Below are 15,792 nucleotides of genomic sequence, written 5' to 3'. Positions count from 1 at the left end.
AATAGCTTAACAACAAATAATGAAAATGGATCCGTTCTTCCTTTTCTTCCTTACATTACCCACAATGCATCTTAGCCACTGAGTGACATCACTGGGAGTAGTATACCAGATTAAAAGGCATCTGAAGCAACAACAGTTTGGTGGTTTAACCTGTTTGTGTTTAAAATAATCAGACACAAAGGAATATTACCATGCAATACAGCAAGTATGGATATTTATTCCAGATTTATAACAAAATACCCACGGTAGATTGCAACATATTTACAGTACATTGTACAAAAATATGAAAATGCAGATACTTTCTGCTTTGAAACAGCTCCGGCTACAGGAATAAAGACAATTATGGGCTAGTGTGGGTACACACACACTGCATACACTCCTTAGTTATTAACTCATTAATACAAACATTGTTCTTACTGGTAAAGCAACCAGATTCACATCAGTACGCTTTGTTCCATGATGAAAGTCTGTTTTTTTTTTCTCTTTAGGGAGACTTTCAAAAAAAGAACTATACAAATTTATATACATTTATATCATAATGTGCTGGCCACTTATCAGATGAAATAAACCTCTACCAAAAACCATGGTTCATGAATAAAAAAAAATAAAAATACTTGTGCTAAGCATCCAGCAAAGAGAACAGGCTGCTCTTTAAATGCAGTCAACCACATTTGCACAGCAGTAAAACAAAAAGAGCAACAAACACAAAAGGACATCAGTCATATTTTACTGTAAAACACTGGGTCAACAACATTAGGCCTATATATGGCTACATTAAATGAATGACCATCTGGCAGTTTGACACACATACTTCACAACCTGACAAAAAAAGTTGATGCATTGGTCTCAAAACAGACATAAAAAGGCTAAATATAGAGCAAAAGTACAGCAGAAAGACAAATTGACCAGTGACATAATACTTCTGACAGGAAATGTTTGAAATGTTTACAATCAAGGCTGACTTTTGCCACAAATGAAAACCAGTGTACTTGACTAACTTGTACAACCATAGTGGTGAAAACTTAAAAAAATACACTTTTGCAGAAAAAGAAGCCCTACTAAGCCCTCTAATGTAGGTGTAGTTTCCAGTCATGCTTTTAATGGGAATGAATCATGAACACTTAAAAACTCAAACCGTCTTGAAATCCTCAGCATTTCTTAAGTGCTCTCAAGAAACTCGAACATAATAAAATGCACCTTTGCTCAACACGGGTTATTGCTCCGCGGCGGTAACGACAACCAGAACAATGAAAATAAGTGCAGTTCTATTTGATCATGTGGGTTTTGATCTCAGCGGCATTTGAACTCATACCACGTTTTTCAAACGAAATGTTCCAACAGCAGGCGTGAAATGACAAACGGGAACATTGAGAGGAGGACGGGGCTCGTCTTACTCTCCCTCCTCCTTGATGCGCTGCTGTTTGTTGCGGCGAGAATCCAGGTCAAAGGAGAAGTCGGACCACTCGTCGCGCGGCGGGAAGGAGATGGTCTGGCGCAGAGTGAAGCGCACGGCGTCGATGACGCGCTCGCCTCGGGCCTCGGAGGCGCCCATGCTGACGGTGGAGGCCCCGCTGGTGGTGCGCACTATGTGGGGAGGTGGGGAAAAATCCATGGCCTGTCGGTGCTCCATGATTCCCTTCCAGATGATGTGCTGGAACTCAGTGGGAATCTTCAGCCTGGACAAGTCCTAATGGTCATTACACAGGGGAGCGTTAGTCGGCCACTCTTCTCTCTAACCCATCATATGACTCGTGTTGGATAGGCAAGGGCTCACCTCCATGTTATAGTTCTCAATCTGGTAGATGTTGGTTAGGCCCTGTGCTGTGAAGTAGTCCAAGCAGCCTGCGCAGCCCAGCCGAATAAGGAAGCTGTGGGAGGAACAGAACAGAGGACTCAGACTGTGGCTCACTGCTTAAATCTTCAGACGGTTACTTTATCAAAACATTCTGACGCTGTGTGTCTGCACCTGTCAACACATTCTACGGAACAGTTCACCAGACCTGATTTGGTAACGACGGTTTGGCTTATAAAGAAAAATTGTTTTGATTCTAAAAAAACAATAAGAGGATCAGGGAGGGCCTGTGGCGCATGACGACTGAGGGGGAAAAGAAACTACAACGACTGCGTGGCACAAAATGGATACTGGCAGCAACTTCATTCAAACTAAATCCATGTATTCAGAGTATAGAGGCACAACTACTACATGTCAACGAAGCTTATGATTTTTTTAGATGTTTTTTGCATCATCAGTACTGAGTTAACTAATTGAATTCTCTTTTCTGGCATATTAAAGGCTGGAAAATATCCTGTAATTTAACATTGTGTTGGTACAAAGTAGAACTGGCACACAGTTTAATGCTCTGACTGACAATCAGTTTTTATTTACTGTTGCGGTGCAAAACAAGTAGATCGATCAGATCTTCATCAGACACAAGACAGCTTTAACAAACATCACATTATATAAACACGTCTGATACACTTTCCCTAAAAAGGTCTTTATTTAGAAGCTGATTTAAACTTAATAAAATCATCTATTGCCTTCTTCTGAATGTTTTTTTATTCTACTGTCGTTCTCGTCTTTCCATTTTGTTTTCCAGTTTCTTTACTTTTCTCCATGTATTCTTTTCTCTTGTTTTCTTTTTGATTATCGATCATTACTTTGTTTCCACTTGAGCTGCACCCATTGGCTTTTCAGTTCAGTCACCCATGTACAAAGGTTTATAAAGTGATGTTTGTTGTGCTGTCTTTGATAAAGATCTACCTGATGAAGATCTGATGATGGAAAGGCTGCACAACAACTATAAAAAAAAACAAAACACACACACTGTGGGAACAAAGAGCTGGTTGTGGGTTCTATGTTTTGTCTCTCCTGTGTGGTCCAACACCAGCTGAGGAGGATTTCAGTTTGTTTTTTTAAGGTCGCTTTCTCTTTTCTTCCAAAATTTAAAGATAAATAGACTCGAACTTCCCAAGTCGTGGCTAAAGGAGACGAGGCCTTTGCACTCAGGGCTCACTGAATCTCATGCAAAGTATCTGTATTTTAATTCAATCTCCAGAAAACACGAGTTGATTTTTTGTTCCTGTGCTTTTACTGAGTTAGCCTGGTGAATCATAAGCTGTTTTTGAAATTGCTATAAGTAATCTTTCTACTTTAAAGAATGAGCTCAGGGAAATAAAAAGATGTGTCCCACTGTGGACTAATGAGGTACCTGGAGATGCTGCTGTCCATGGGGTATGGAGGAGGGGGAGTACAGTGGGAGGAGGGCACCAGCGGTAGCTGTGACTGCAGTGCGTGTGTGGGGCTCAGTGAACTCATGTCAGCGTTCATGGGGATGTGAGTGCCCATCATAGGAGACACTGCAGAGACAAAAGGAGCTACTGTGAGCTTTCTCTAACTCATCTGGGATGTAGAGATTACGTAATGTCAACTGAAACACACGAGGGGGGAGGGGGGAGAGAGGCTGCTCTACATGACACATAATGCATCATAACAGGTCCTGAGGGAGAGTCTCACAGGGATCATATATTTCGTGAGGAGGAGGCTGAGAGGTGTTCAGGTCCCCCCCTGCCTGTCCTGACATGCAGTCTTTATAAGTTTACAATGAGCCCAGGAGGGACGGGCTGACTAGTGGCGGGATGTGGCCTGAGACCACTGATAGGAAGAGAAACAAAGGGGCACACTTACTGTCGGTCAGGCCTCCAGACATGCTGGATGGGGTGAGTGTGTTACGCTGCTGGGGGTTCATGAGCTGGCTGACAGAGGGCAGCTTGTTGACTTTTCCGTGAGTTGGGGAGCAGGAGCCATAGGAGGGCTGAGACGGCACTGAGGTCCTGGGGTGGGAGAGAGGAGGTGACAGGCCGTTACCATCCCATCTAAAGACAAAAGGCCTGCTTACTATTGTTCCTTTAATGGACACAACAATGACTGATGGCAGCAGTTTACAGTATGACAGTAATTAAATGCCCTTTGCGTCCACAGAGAGTTTCCTCCTCTTATGACCACATGTTTCTATAATGAAACAGCAGAGCAGTAGAAGGACAGAGTTCAAGCAGAAAAAAGCCATTTATTATGTTCTGACAGACAAAAGTGCAGTAGCCACACACATAACAATCTGTTTCAAACAGAATGGTCACAGAGACGTCCCAGAGTGCACATCTGCAGCTCCAAACAAACACGCTAACTGTCCTGCAGTGACTTTACAAAAAAACATGACCAGCATTAGCAAAATTTTCTCTCAGTAATAAAGTCTCTTCCCCCAAAAACCCCTCAGGATAGATTGTGGAGTCCAGCTCTCATGGTGATGCAAAAGCAAAACACATTCACTTGATTCAGCTCTGTCGGTCAAGTAAGATAGAAAAAAAAAACAAAACACATGTTTAAGATTTGGTTCCTGTCCGATGTCAGCCATCACAAACAGACTATGCTACAGACAGCAGGGAGGATGTCATCACAATGTCCTCTGATGGACAACAATAAAGCATGCACATCAATCTGAACATTATAATCTATTTAATTCAACAGAGCCAGAAGGGAAGAGTCAATAAACAGAGTCTCTGTCCAGCATGACTGCAGCCTACATGTCACACTGATGACTGAATAAACTGAAGAGGTGATAATCCGTGATGTTGCAGCAGCAACAGATGTTAAAAACAAAGTTTGAGTGTAAAGTCCTCAGTGCAGAGTCCCAGGAAAAGGCAGAAAGGGAGGAACAGAATCATCAGAGTTGATAAAAAGGAGATAGAGAGGAGGTCCGTATAACGTGGAGGAGGAGGAGGAGGAATGTGGAGCAGTTTCAGGAGGAGCTGCAGCGACGCCTCTGCTCTCCTGCAGGTTCCATGAGCCGGCTACCAAGACGGGTTTTTATCAGACTGCAGGGAGGAACCAGAAAGAAGAGAGAGCAGAAATAAGGGCTCACTGACAGAGGAGGAGAGAGGAGGGACCCCAGAAAGGCCCAGATATTAAAAAAAGTTAAAGAAGTTCAGTGTGTGTGTGATGAACAGCTCTGCACTACTGATTATGTCCACAAGATGGCAGTCTACAAACACAGATCGCAGTGTTTCAGTGGTGGTGTGATTTATCAGTTACACATTGGAGGAAAGAAAAAGGCCTGAAACATTTGCTGCTGACAGAACCTTTTATTTCAAAGGCTGAAAGCGAAACATTGTAGGAGTTGTAAATTACAGAGCAGAGAAACATGCTGTGAGGATTTAAAGAACGTACACAGAAAACTGAGATAAACATGCACGATAACCAAATAGAGAAGGGAAAGTATACCAAATGCAAAAGAGAAGAACTCCCTTTCTATATTCAGACTTGAAAAAGTAGGAATCAAGAGTCTAAACTGTTCAACAAATCCACTTAAACCTCAAACGCATCTTGACTTTGCTAATTGTCTGTTTATTAAATGATTGTTAGCAGCATCTGACAGCAGCAGGTAGCCAGCACCAAACAGAAACAAAGTAAAAAGCAGCAAATGCAAGCATTATCTCACTGTGAGGCTGTCTGCCAGTCTCTTAATGGGAAACTAAAACACAAGCAGTAATTATCATCACAGGCCTGTCAAACTATCATTTACACCCATCTCCTCTTTTCCATAGCTTATAGTGAAATGGGCGTGGAGGAGGAAAAGTGTGTGTGAACATGTGTGTCTGAGACACTTTTAATTATGCTCAAGCGGATAGATGAGGCCGAGGCACGGATTTTGCTGGGTGCTGTTGTGCAAAAAACTTGGCAGGGCACCCAAAGGCGTTACCACCAATCTTTGAGAGCTTCTCCTTAACAAAGCACAGCCAGGTACATTTGTCACGATTCATCAGCTTTGGCTCACGTCCCGTGAGAGAAAAAAATAAAAACAGCTCTACTTGATGCGAGGCTCACCCTCCAAGTTTGAGAAAATTCTAGTTAAACTCTGAAGCTGCCGGGAGCCATTTTAGAGCATTTATTATCAGCTTTAACTCTGATGCTTCAGTGGCAGCAAAAAATAGAGTCAAGAGTCTCATTCATGGCCTTTATCAGTGCACTCTACTGATCCAGCAACAAGTCAGTCGTGTCAAAACATTTCTTTGAAAATTTTGTTCTGTGCAAGCAAACGATCTGTTCAGTGAGAACCAGATAAAAAAAAAAAACTGCAGGAGGAAACTTGAATCCGAGAATGAACCTTGCAATTAACGTAGGTCTGTCTTTCATAATGAGGCTGAGAACAAATGAGGATTACTTCATTATGACTCTGAACAGGTACTCACTGTTTCTGAAGGAGATTCTGCTGCTGCTGCCTGTACGACTCTATAGTGTGCTGTGGCAGAAACTGCATGAGTTCCAGAGACTCTTTGATTTTTACCAAAATCTCATAAATTTCACGGCCTTTGATCTGTAAGACAAAGAAAAAGACGGTGGTCAGTAAGCGGCTCACAGTTACTCAGAACAATGTTTTAAGTCAGCTCCCTCAAACAGCACAGTGACACTTACAGGCAAACAAAAAACCTCCTCATCTGTAGATCTTCTCTTCTTAATGGTGGACATCTGGATGCCATGGGAGACCTGGCGGAAGGCTGAAAAGAGGAGAGACAAGTGTTAGTAAAACTGTGTTATGTGCTAAATGTGCTAAAGAGTGAGCCTAAGCCAGAGCAGGGGGGGAAAATAGAGGGTCCTCGACATTCGCAGCATGTCACGTAAGACCAAAGCTCGTCAGCCCGCCACCAGCCCAGCCCTACTTACGGCGCTTCGTACCCTCACTGCTCTTTGTGGCGTCCGTTACATGCTGCTTCCGGATGCTGTCCTCATCCGCCTTCCGGTCTCTGCCTGGGCAGGCGCAGATCCTGGCCTCGAAGCAGCGACGGCCTAATACCTGACCACTGGGAGAAGACAGGGACACACAGCAGGTCAGAAACAACCCATCGCTGGAGGAACTGGAGGACGAGAGGAATCACTGAGGGTGAGAGTGTCTCTTACTCTCTGGTCTCCAGAGTGACGATGATGAGGATTGGGCGTCTGTTCATTCCACCCACGCAGCTCGAGTTGCACATGAAGTTGTACAGAATCGTGGTAAATTCTGTCCCAACCTGTGAGAGGAGAGCGACACTGAGTGTGAGTGACATCACAGGGCAAATACAAACAGAAACAAAAAACTGGTTTCTTCTGGAAGTGCATGTGCAGCAGTACACTGGGTAAAACTATGTTGTAAATTTCAGACGTTGACTTGAAAAAAGTCAGGAAACAGATCACCTCAGAATTGCCAAGTGAAGTAGACTATTTAATTTATGAGCTAAAAGGTTCTTTAACAACTATTAGTTATTAGTCTAATTTAATGGTAATTTGAGGTAAGCAGTTTATGCTCCAAAGTCATCTAAAGTCATCGATTTCTTTACACTAAAGTCACTTTTTTACAACGCACTCGGTGTATGGATGAAATATTTTTGAGTATTCATATCTTTTGTCCTGCTGAGGCAAACATGTCACAGCTTCTACTAGAAACCTTGTTAAGCATATACCTGTCCATGAAACCAGGTTTCTCCTTCACAGCTTTGGTTTCGGACAGCCTTTTAAATTCAACTACAGCTGAACTATCGAGCACAATTTAATGTTTGAAATAGACCTTATTTAAACATCACAGCTACCGGAGCGTGTGGAAACTGATTCATCACTCAGGTGTGTTTGCTCAATAAATCAGTTCCGTAACTTTTTCTGTCAGTGCATCAGAGACCTTCCTGTAGCCATTAAAGTTACTGACTAAACAGATTAACCAACTGCCTCCTGAAGAAAAGTTAAAGTTTTAAAGGAAAACTAGAACTAAATGCGATCTTACGATCAGCTGACCTGACCTGAAGAACCAATGTGTGTTCTTCATTGACATGAAGTAGTGTTCATACTGAGGGGCATTAGGGGACAGCAGTCTGTCACTGCTCTATCTGTCAGTACAGGCTGAGGTGCTGAGGTGTCGCTGACGGGGCCTTCAGCCAGCCTCGCTCCGCGCTGAAAGACGGCTCACCTGTGGAGGTTCGTAGGGAACTAATACGCTCTGTCTTCCAGTGATGGTGTCCTCCAGGTACTGGGCGTGGTTGTTTCCCTCCACGCGGATCAGGTGGCTCGGAGGAGCTATCTGACCTGTAAGCAACATAAGTTGCGTCATTAAATGTTGACAGCAAACTGATCTCTGAGATTGTTTTTAAATAAATCATGAGACTGACCGTCATTGAACTCGCGGCTGAGCTCGTGGTTCGGGCAGCGTTTCACCACCTCGGTCACATGTTCGGCTTTCTTGTAAACAGGCATGGCTCTGACAACGGCACCCTGCGGTGGGTTGGTCAGGACTTTGATCTGGATGGGACATGTCTTGGCAATCTGGCAGTAAAGTTTCTTTAACTCTGTTGAGTACTGAAAAGAGAAAACACAAGACAAACAGATTACATAAAGCTTCGTATAGAAATCACTAAAGGTAACAGAGAAGTTCATAAACAAACTGTTTACAGGCTTCAAACATTTTGGCCTCAATTCCAAAAGCCCAGATGGACCTCGGTAACACCTGTTGGCTGGACTCTGCACTTCTGGTTTAGCCTGAAGCCAAAAGGGTTAAACACAAGACTGTGATTATGACCTACTTAAATAAACACACACACAATTTTGGTACTCTGGGTGTGTATTGGGCAACCTCAAAGATGTCTCAGGGACAGCCTCTGGTACTTCCGAGGAGCGCCATAAAATGGACCCCTCCAGCAGCAATTAAACTGGGCCTGGCTTTCATCTTCAAGGGAGGAGTATTCTGCTAAAGCATCTGATGGCCACTCATCACACAGAATGTGGCTTCTGAAGACGCTGGCAGCTGAACGCTACACAAGGTGGAGTGAAGTTTTCTTCGTGGGGTTGGATGAAAATGACTCAGTTTTTTAGACACTCCATCGATGAGTTGTTCAAAGTGTGACGGCTGCTCATATGAACTGGCTCACGCTCAGGTTTTGTGAGCCAAGAGTGATGAATAATGAATGTACCTTGATCCCGGGCACTGTTAGGATTGATAACCAGTAAGCCATCAGAAAGTCTGAATTGTTACTAATGGGCATAACCCAACTGTGTAAACAAACCATTCAAATCACTGCTGTGTAAGCACAGCTTTAAACCCTCTGTGCACAGGAGACACTGGGTGGAGGGGAAAATTTTCCCTGTCAGGTTCATTTCTGAGCAAAGAAAAGTGAACATTGTGAAAACCGCTCGGGGGTGTGTTGGAGAACAATGCAACATAAAATTCCACCTCTATTAAATCTCAGCACTGTGCTGACTTTGAATATTACACAAGCTTGGCACGGATATCTTGTACTGTGCTCCCCAGGCACAACCTTTCCTTTCATCAGGACAAACCCTAAACAGTCAGTACCTCTTGTTCCCATACTCTCACAGACTACACGCATTACAGCTGTGCATTTCACCCGCAGATGGGAGCCACTAATAAAGGCGAGTTAATAATAACCCAAGTTCTCAGCTTCGCTTCTTTTTCTCAAGTGACCTCATTATAAATTGTACATGCACAGGATGAACTGACACAGCAGTACACGGTGCCGCTAATACTCACTGCTAGAAGGTAAAGATGTTAAATGTTGGAAAAGTAAAACCAGTGTTAAGTGTTCTGATTTGCCATAAATAAATCACTTCAGCGTGACAGTGACTCCTGAGTACAATTCAAGCTCTGGGACATGTTCGTCAACACAATGACTGAACTGACGCTTCCTTACAATCAAAGCAGCTTTCCAGAAACAAAAAAAAAAGAAGCCTAAGATGAATGGGTAGAGTTGTCCCCTCGCTCCTAACCTGATACTCCCCGTACGCCTCTGTCAATCAGCTAAATGAGGTGGAGAAGCCAAGCAGAGAAACGGGGGAAAGAGCAAAAGAGAAAGACAGAGCAGCGGATTATGAGGCAAAGAGAAAGAGAGATATGCTTGTGTGAAAGGGTCAGTACGCAGTGTTTTGAATAATTACAGGCTGCTGGTTTTTTGTGTAGCTAAAGGCAAAAACAGCACGACTCAAAACAGTAAGAGCTAATCAAAGATGTTGGAGGGAGAAAACCATCGTTTGTTTAGTTCATATCCCACTGTCTCAGTCCAACACACATGCAAACACCCACAAACAGCAGAGAACCATCCCAGCCCTGGAGCTACAAACTTTAAGCACACAACTATGTGCCGCTGCTGTTTGCTCAGCGGTGAGTGCAGGAGCTGCTGCTGATGGCTGAAAAGCAGCGCCTGGCTAAAGCTAACAGTGTTCAGGGTGGAGGACAGCTAGTTGACTGATGGGATTCAGTGGCTCACACAGGGTGCGGTGCTCAGGTGTTAACATGTAATTATGAGCCTTTCATTGGACACAATGTGAATTGCGCAGCCAAGGAACACACAGCGCACAATACGGAGCTGCTTAATCACAATCATTTGAAAGAAAAGTGTTTGCTAGAACCACACGTGACACATTTGCTTTCCAACTGGAAGAAAATAATGAATGAGCTGAAGCTGCTGAGCGTACAAACAAAACCTACTCTGCTGCTGTACAACTCTGCTGGACAAATAAAATAAAACTCTCCTGCAGCATGTAATCTGTTGTAATAATGAATGATAAAGACTGCATGCAACATACAATTTGTCCTGATGCCTGTACAGTGGTGCATGTGTGCAATTACTTTCTAACACATGCACCACTTGAACACACAAACACACACTTCCCGTTGAGTGCAGGTTGAGGCAGGCCCACAGCTGTAGCGTTCTTTTCTCCCTGACAGGCGCTGCGGGCGCATGCAGAAGTCAAGTCCTGACAAACATCAGGCCTTAAACAAGCACTGTTTGGCGCCTCTGGTCTTGTCTTCTTCATACCTGACAAGTCATGTCATGCCTACAGCTTCTCCCAAACCCGTTTAATTCAACAATAATGCAGAGGAGTTTTTTTTTACTCTCCTGTTCACTCGAACTCAAGTAAAACACCTGCTTCCTGGAAAAAAAATGGAAATGGAGTGACATTTAAAGTTTCACAGGATAATTACATTTCTTTATTCTAAAAAAAAAAAAAAAAAAAAAAAAGAAGTCATGAGCATCAATCTTAACCAAACAATCTCAGTGTTGACACCTGTCCTGAGGCAAACCTGTACACTGACAAGTGGCATCATGTTTGTGTGGCCAGCACTGAAAGGGTCCAATAAGAATCTGTCACTCTGGAGATTAACCAATCGATGCCTCGTCTTCACCAGCAAAAGACTAAAACTACAACTGAGATCACTGCATTTGAAACTGAAAATAAAGGCAGATAGAACCAGAGTTTGTCCTTAATTCTTTTAAACACTGAAACTTTTTTTTTCCAAATCCCTCAAAACATTTCTGACCTGTTTTCCTTCGAGGAAGAATTGAGGCTGCACTCATGTTTGTGTTATTCTGAAGTTCAGTCATCACACAACATCGGGTTATGTGTTGAGAGAAACTCAATTCTCCTGATGACAGACTAATATTTTTTTTTTATTTATACGACAGCCTGATCCAGTTTTCTGTTGAGGTAAATCACTGCTGCAGGTATCTGAACGAGGTTGTTTGTTTGAGGTTAAAAAAGAATCTTGTAATCTAACCTGTAAGAGAATAGAGAATGGGCTTTTCCACACCGAAATCCCATAGCCCATATCATAAAAAAACCTTTTCAACTTTGCCTTTTTAAAAATTTCCCCTCCACCTTTTCCCATCTGTAGCTTTTAGGGCTTGTCTCCCTGTGATGGGCGAGTCGTGACAAGCTTCTTGACACAAACAAGTCTCAGCCCCATCTCGTGAGGCGTGGGACGGGCCCGCAGATGTTCCAGGGGCAAGCTGCGTCTTGCTTGCCTTTCGCTAGAACACTCTTCTCTTTGAGCATTCAAGGGCTCTCCTCCTCCTCCTCCCCTGGCGCAATGTGAGATGCAACCATCAAGCTTAACTCACTCAAAAAGACAGAGCCCACTCCAAGAGCACTGGGTTCAGGAAAGAGGCACACAGTATTTACACAAGTATTATCTGCAGGCCCTCAATCCATTACTGTAATCCCCCTCGAGCTCTACAGCGTCCCTCTGATAGCGCCAAACCATGACATTCTTCTTCTTCTCTGACTACTATGGTGGCACTTAATACACACGGCAAACACAACCAATCTTCAGCTTCACAATAGTAGCCAACAATGGCCCCCTCGTTTGCGACACTCCATTAATTTAGTCAAGCAAGGAAGATAAAACATCTCTAACCGGTTCTCCCCTGGTGTTTTATTTTTCTAACTAAACGATAAAAGTGGGAGCACCATGGAGACTGCAGGAGTGCCAACAAGGAAACTGTGTGGGAGCAGTTCTGGGAAATGTTGACGTGTTGCACCTTTATGTGTGTGTGTGTGTGTGTGTGTGTGTGTGTGTGTGCGTGCGTGTGTGTGTGTGTGTGACACCCATCCTAGACAGGAAGAGGTTAAGGTGTGGGTTGGGGATTAGGTGTGTCTCCATAAGAACAGTCATCAAAAAGCACAGTACACAGTCCACTAAGTCCCGTGGAAGATCCCGCAGGCCTTCAAAAAGGGGGCATTAGCAGTTCTATGCACAGAGCAAAGCTGCGGTGGTGACATCTTCAGTGGCTCGCTGCCAGTAGTCCGTCAGTCCAGCAGTTGAGCTATTGGGCTGAGATTATGGTAGCTTTCAGAAAGATCTCCTGAGATCATGTGAGGGAGCCTCCTTCGGGATGGGAACCAACACTATAATCACCTTTCTTTAGAATCGACTGCTGCTGTAGAAGATGGGGGAAATGACCCTCTCTATGAGCCATTATGGAGAATCAGCAGCAGCACAACAAAACAATGTTCAGTCAGGAAGAGTTGTGACAATTACGCTAGGCAGGATTAGGTGACTGCAGTTTGCAGTTACGTAAGGCATCTGTAGTGAATGACGTTTATTGTGGGCGTTAAGTGACAAAACAACTCTGACACGATTTGTTTTTTCACTGTTTTTAAATTAACTTTTGTGCATGGAAGTAACCAATTCTTTTTTTGATAAGTGTGAGATCACTAAGAGACTGTGTAAGAATTATTCTATTTTTCACACCCACATTTATTTCATAATCATAAACGGGTAACTTACTCCATCTAGATTGGTGCCAGTCAGTGTCATAAATGTTGATGCAGGTCACATAACAGCCACTTTACACATTATATTAACAGATGTTCTTATCAAATTTTTTTTTTTTACACATTTTTTTCTCTTCTGAAATATACTGAATGTTTAATCACACTAGTCTGACCAGATTCACATAGAATAACATAACTTAAGTAAAAGCGTTTCCTTATTGTTAATTTTAAGGTAATTATCACTTTAGTAAATATGAACTTTGGGCGTCATTACAATGATAATAAGTGACAATCCCCTACTTTTCCAAGTTATGCCAGACCAATCAGACCAGTCTTGCATCATGTGTTATGACTGTGGGACTCACAGTCTGTTGCACTGCATGTGTCTCTGTTGGGGATGTGTCCTAAGCCAGTGTGGCTCAGGCTGCGGGGCGTGCCGCTCACAAACCACACTGTTAACCTCCTCACAGTTGCACAGCAGACAAACACTTTTGTTTTTGGACTGTGAAAATGAGAGGGATGACAGAGGCAGTGTGGGAATTGGGTAAATGTCACAGTCCCACACTCAGCATGGCCTCAGGAATAAGGTGAGAGCGCCTGGCCTGTTTAGTCTGTTAAATTCACTGCATTAAGCTCTGCAGGTTTTGCAACAGTCCCTCTGGACAACTGTTTTTTTTGTTTTTTTTTGGTAATCTTACAATAACAAAAAACCTTTTAAATGATTCTTTCCATTTGAAATATCCCTCCAAACACATTATTATTACATAAATTAGAGCCCAAAAGGAAACCACTTTACTGTGATATCTTGATTATCGGCCGCTGCAGAAAATGACATACAAGGACAAAACCGTATCTAAGAGTGACACCTCTGTCACCCATGATGTCCGCCAGGGTGCATTAATACACTGAACTGGTGTGTCTGTTGCAGTGTCGACACACAGCAGCGCAGATCAGATGCATAAACAACTGAGCAGGTGGGGCTCTGATGCAACAGCTGTCCCTCAGCCCTGTCATGCATAATGACAGAGCAGGAGAAGCTGGTTGTGTAGGTTTACAGAGCATCACATGGTGACATCTCGCTGCACAGGACATCACCACACCTGGACCAACTGTTGAGCTTGTTTACCTCTGTCATCAACACAGCGCCGATGAACTTAAAGTCGGGAGTAAAGTAGACTAATCACGAGGAGCTAAGTGAATATAAATGAGTGGTTTCTAAAAACAACACACATTATTCATACATTGTATCTGGGATTACATCTGAAGATTAGTAAGACTTTGGTTCATGTGAATGTCTCTTATAGTGACAGCCTCTGTAGTGAAATCAGGTCCTTCAGCTTTTTTTTCTTCATCAGAGTACTATCTCAGGCTTATTGGGAAATGCCTTGGGATTAGTCATGATTTGAAGCTATACATCTCAAGCAAAATTCTTCCTTGCCAGATGTGGTTGTGCAACGCAGGACTTTAAAATAAAGTGCACCTAAATCTGCCTGGAGCACTGATCGACAGATAAGGAGTTTGTGGTTAGAAGAACTACTCTGACAGACCACTGCCTCATAAAGTGACCTGCAATGACGACAGCTGGTGAATAAATGTGTCTCTGTGGGTCCATATTACTGTCAACCATATGACACATATTAAACTGTAATACTCACAACTTACCTGTCTCTGTCAGCTCATATTGGCCTACAGGAGTACGAAGGTGTGGCACAAGATGACTCGTGCCACACCAAGATGAAGACTCGTGTTTTCATTTTTTAATCTTTGTTCACAGAATAATTCAACATTTCAAGTTTGTACACTTATTCGCCATGTTGTTAAGAGTCAGGTGAGATGATAAAACTCTCCTGTGCGCACTGAATGTGGGGCTACAAAAACAAATTAAGTTTAAAATTTACATTTCACATTTTTCTCTCCGCAGCTTGCCCAGCAAATGTTCCTTGACACGAAATAGTGAAACCATTTTTACACATTTAATTTTCCCTTCGGACAGAGTCAGCCCTGTTAGCCCCAGTTTCCAAGTTTTATACTCAACTAAGTTAACTGGCTACAGACTGTAGCCTTATATTTAATGGTGAAATATGGAAATGGTTAACGATCTAAAACAGCAAATAAATGTACATCCCAAAATGTTGAATTCTTTAAAAGGTGATCATTCATTATCATCCAATGCATTGATACCTTCTTAAAGATGCTCCTGTTACAAAGGCAGTAGCAGAGATGGGTCTTTGACTCTTTTTGTAAATACTGCCTGACCATGAGCTAGAATCACACTTTAAGCAGACTACACAAACTACTCTGATGAGAAAGTGTCTTACCGTCCAGGTGGCAGACTTCGCTGTGCTCGACTGCTGGAAAGACACATCAAAGGTATGGGGCCCCGCATAATCTGTGTTGGATGGGATGGCCGGTGAGGGAGAAAGGGCATCAAAGGTGGAGCTGGGCTGGGCATAGGGTGAGGGGGCTGTCACGTTGTTCTGTGCGTGGTCGTTGTTGTAGGGGCTGGTGGAGGTTGAGCCCCCATTCTGAATGTTCTGGTCCATGCTGTTCAGGAGCCCCAGGTTTGTATACTGCGACTGGACACAAAATGGAGGGGAGAGAGGAGGGAGGACAGAGGAAAGTCCTCAGTTAATATAGCAGAATTACAACATGCTTCAATCAGGCAGAAAGTGAGTTAAGAATGAAGAAGAATCTCGACCATGGTAATA

The 15,792-nt window shown here is 43.2% G+C and overlaps 1 protein-coding gene across 15 annotated transcripts in view; it reads right to left on the bottom strand.

Moving 5' to 3' along the window:
* Window positions 1-182: 182 nt before the first annotated feature.
* tp63 (tumor protein p63) overlaps window positions 183-15,792 on the bottom strand; it is a 33,603-nt gene continuing 17,993 nt past the window's right edge. For 4 of the 15 annotated variants that reach the window (XM_030433668.1, XM_030433672.1, XM_030433677.1 and 1 more), the window contains 11 exons: window positions 15,403-15,660; window positions 8,185-8,371; window positions 7,986-8,101; window positions 6,950-7,059; window positions 6,716-6,852; window positions 6,467-6,549; window positions 6,244-6,368; window positions 3,686-3,873; window positions 3,210-3,357; window positions 1,775-1,868; window positions 183-1,687 (listed from right to left, as the gene is read on the bottom strand). In XM_030433668.1, the coding sequence (XP_030289528.1) occupies window positions 1,391-1,687; window positions 1,775-1,868; window positions 3,210-3,357; window positions 3,686-3,873; window positions 6,244-6,368; window positions 6,467-6,549; window positions 6,716-6,852; window positions 6,950-7,059; window positions 7,986-8,101; window positions 8,185-8,371; window positions 15,403-15,660 (1,743 nt within the window). In that variant the 3' untranslated portion in view covers window positions 183-1,390. Of the gene's footprint in view, window positions 1,869-3,209; window positions 3,358-3,685; window positions 3,874-4,456; window positions 4,884-6,243; window positions 6,369-6,466; window positions 6,550-6,715; window positions 6,853-6,949; window positions 7,060-7,985; window positions 8,102-8,184; window positions 8,372-15,402; window positions 15,661-15,792 lie in introns of those variants that run through there. The other 11 variants (XM_030433669.1, XM_030433674.1, XM_030433670.1 and 8 more) reach the window with 8 other exon arrangements.

The sequence above is a fragment of the Sparus aurata genome, chromosome 11 (genome assembly GCF_900880675.1).
Source record: "Sparus aurata chromosome 11, fSpaAur1.1, whole genome shotgun sequence".
Classification (NCBI taxonomy): domain Eukaryota; kingdom Metazoa; phylum Chordata; class Actinopteri; order Spariformes; family Sparidae; genus Sparus; species Sparus aurata.
This window is presented reverse-complemented; position numbering and strand designations above follow the sequence as displayed.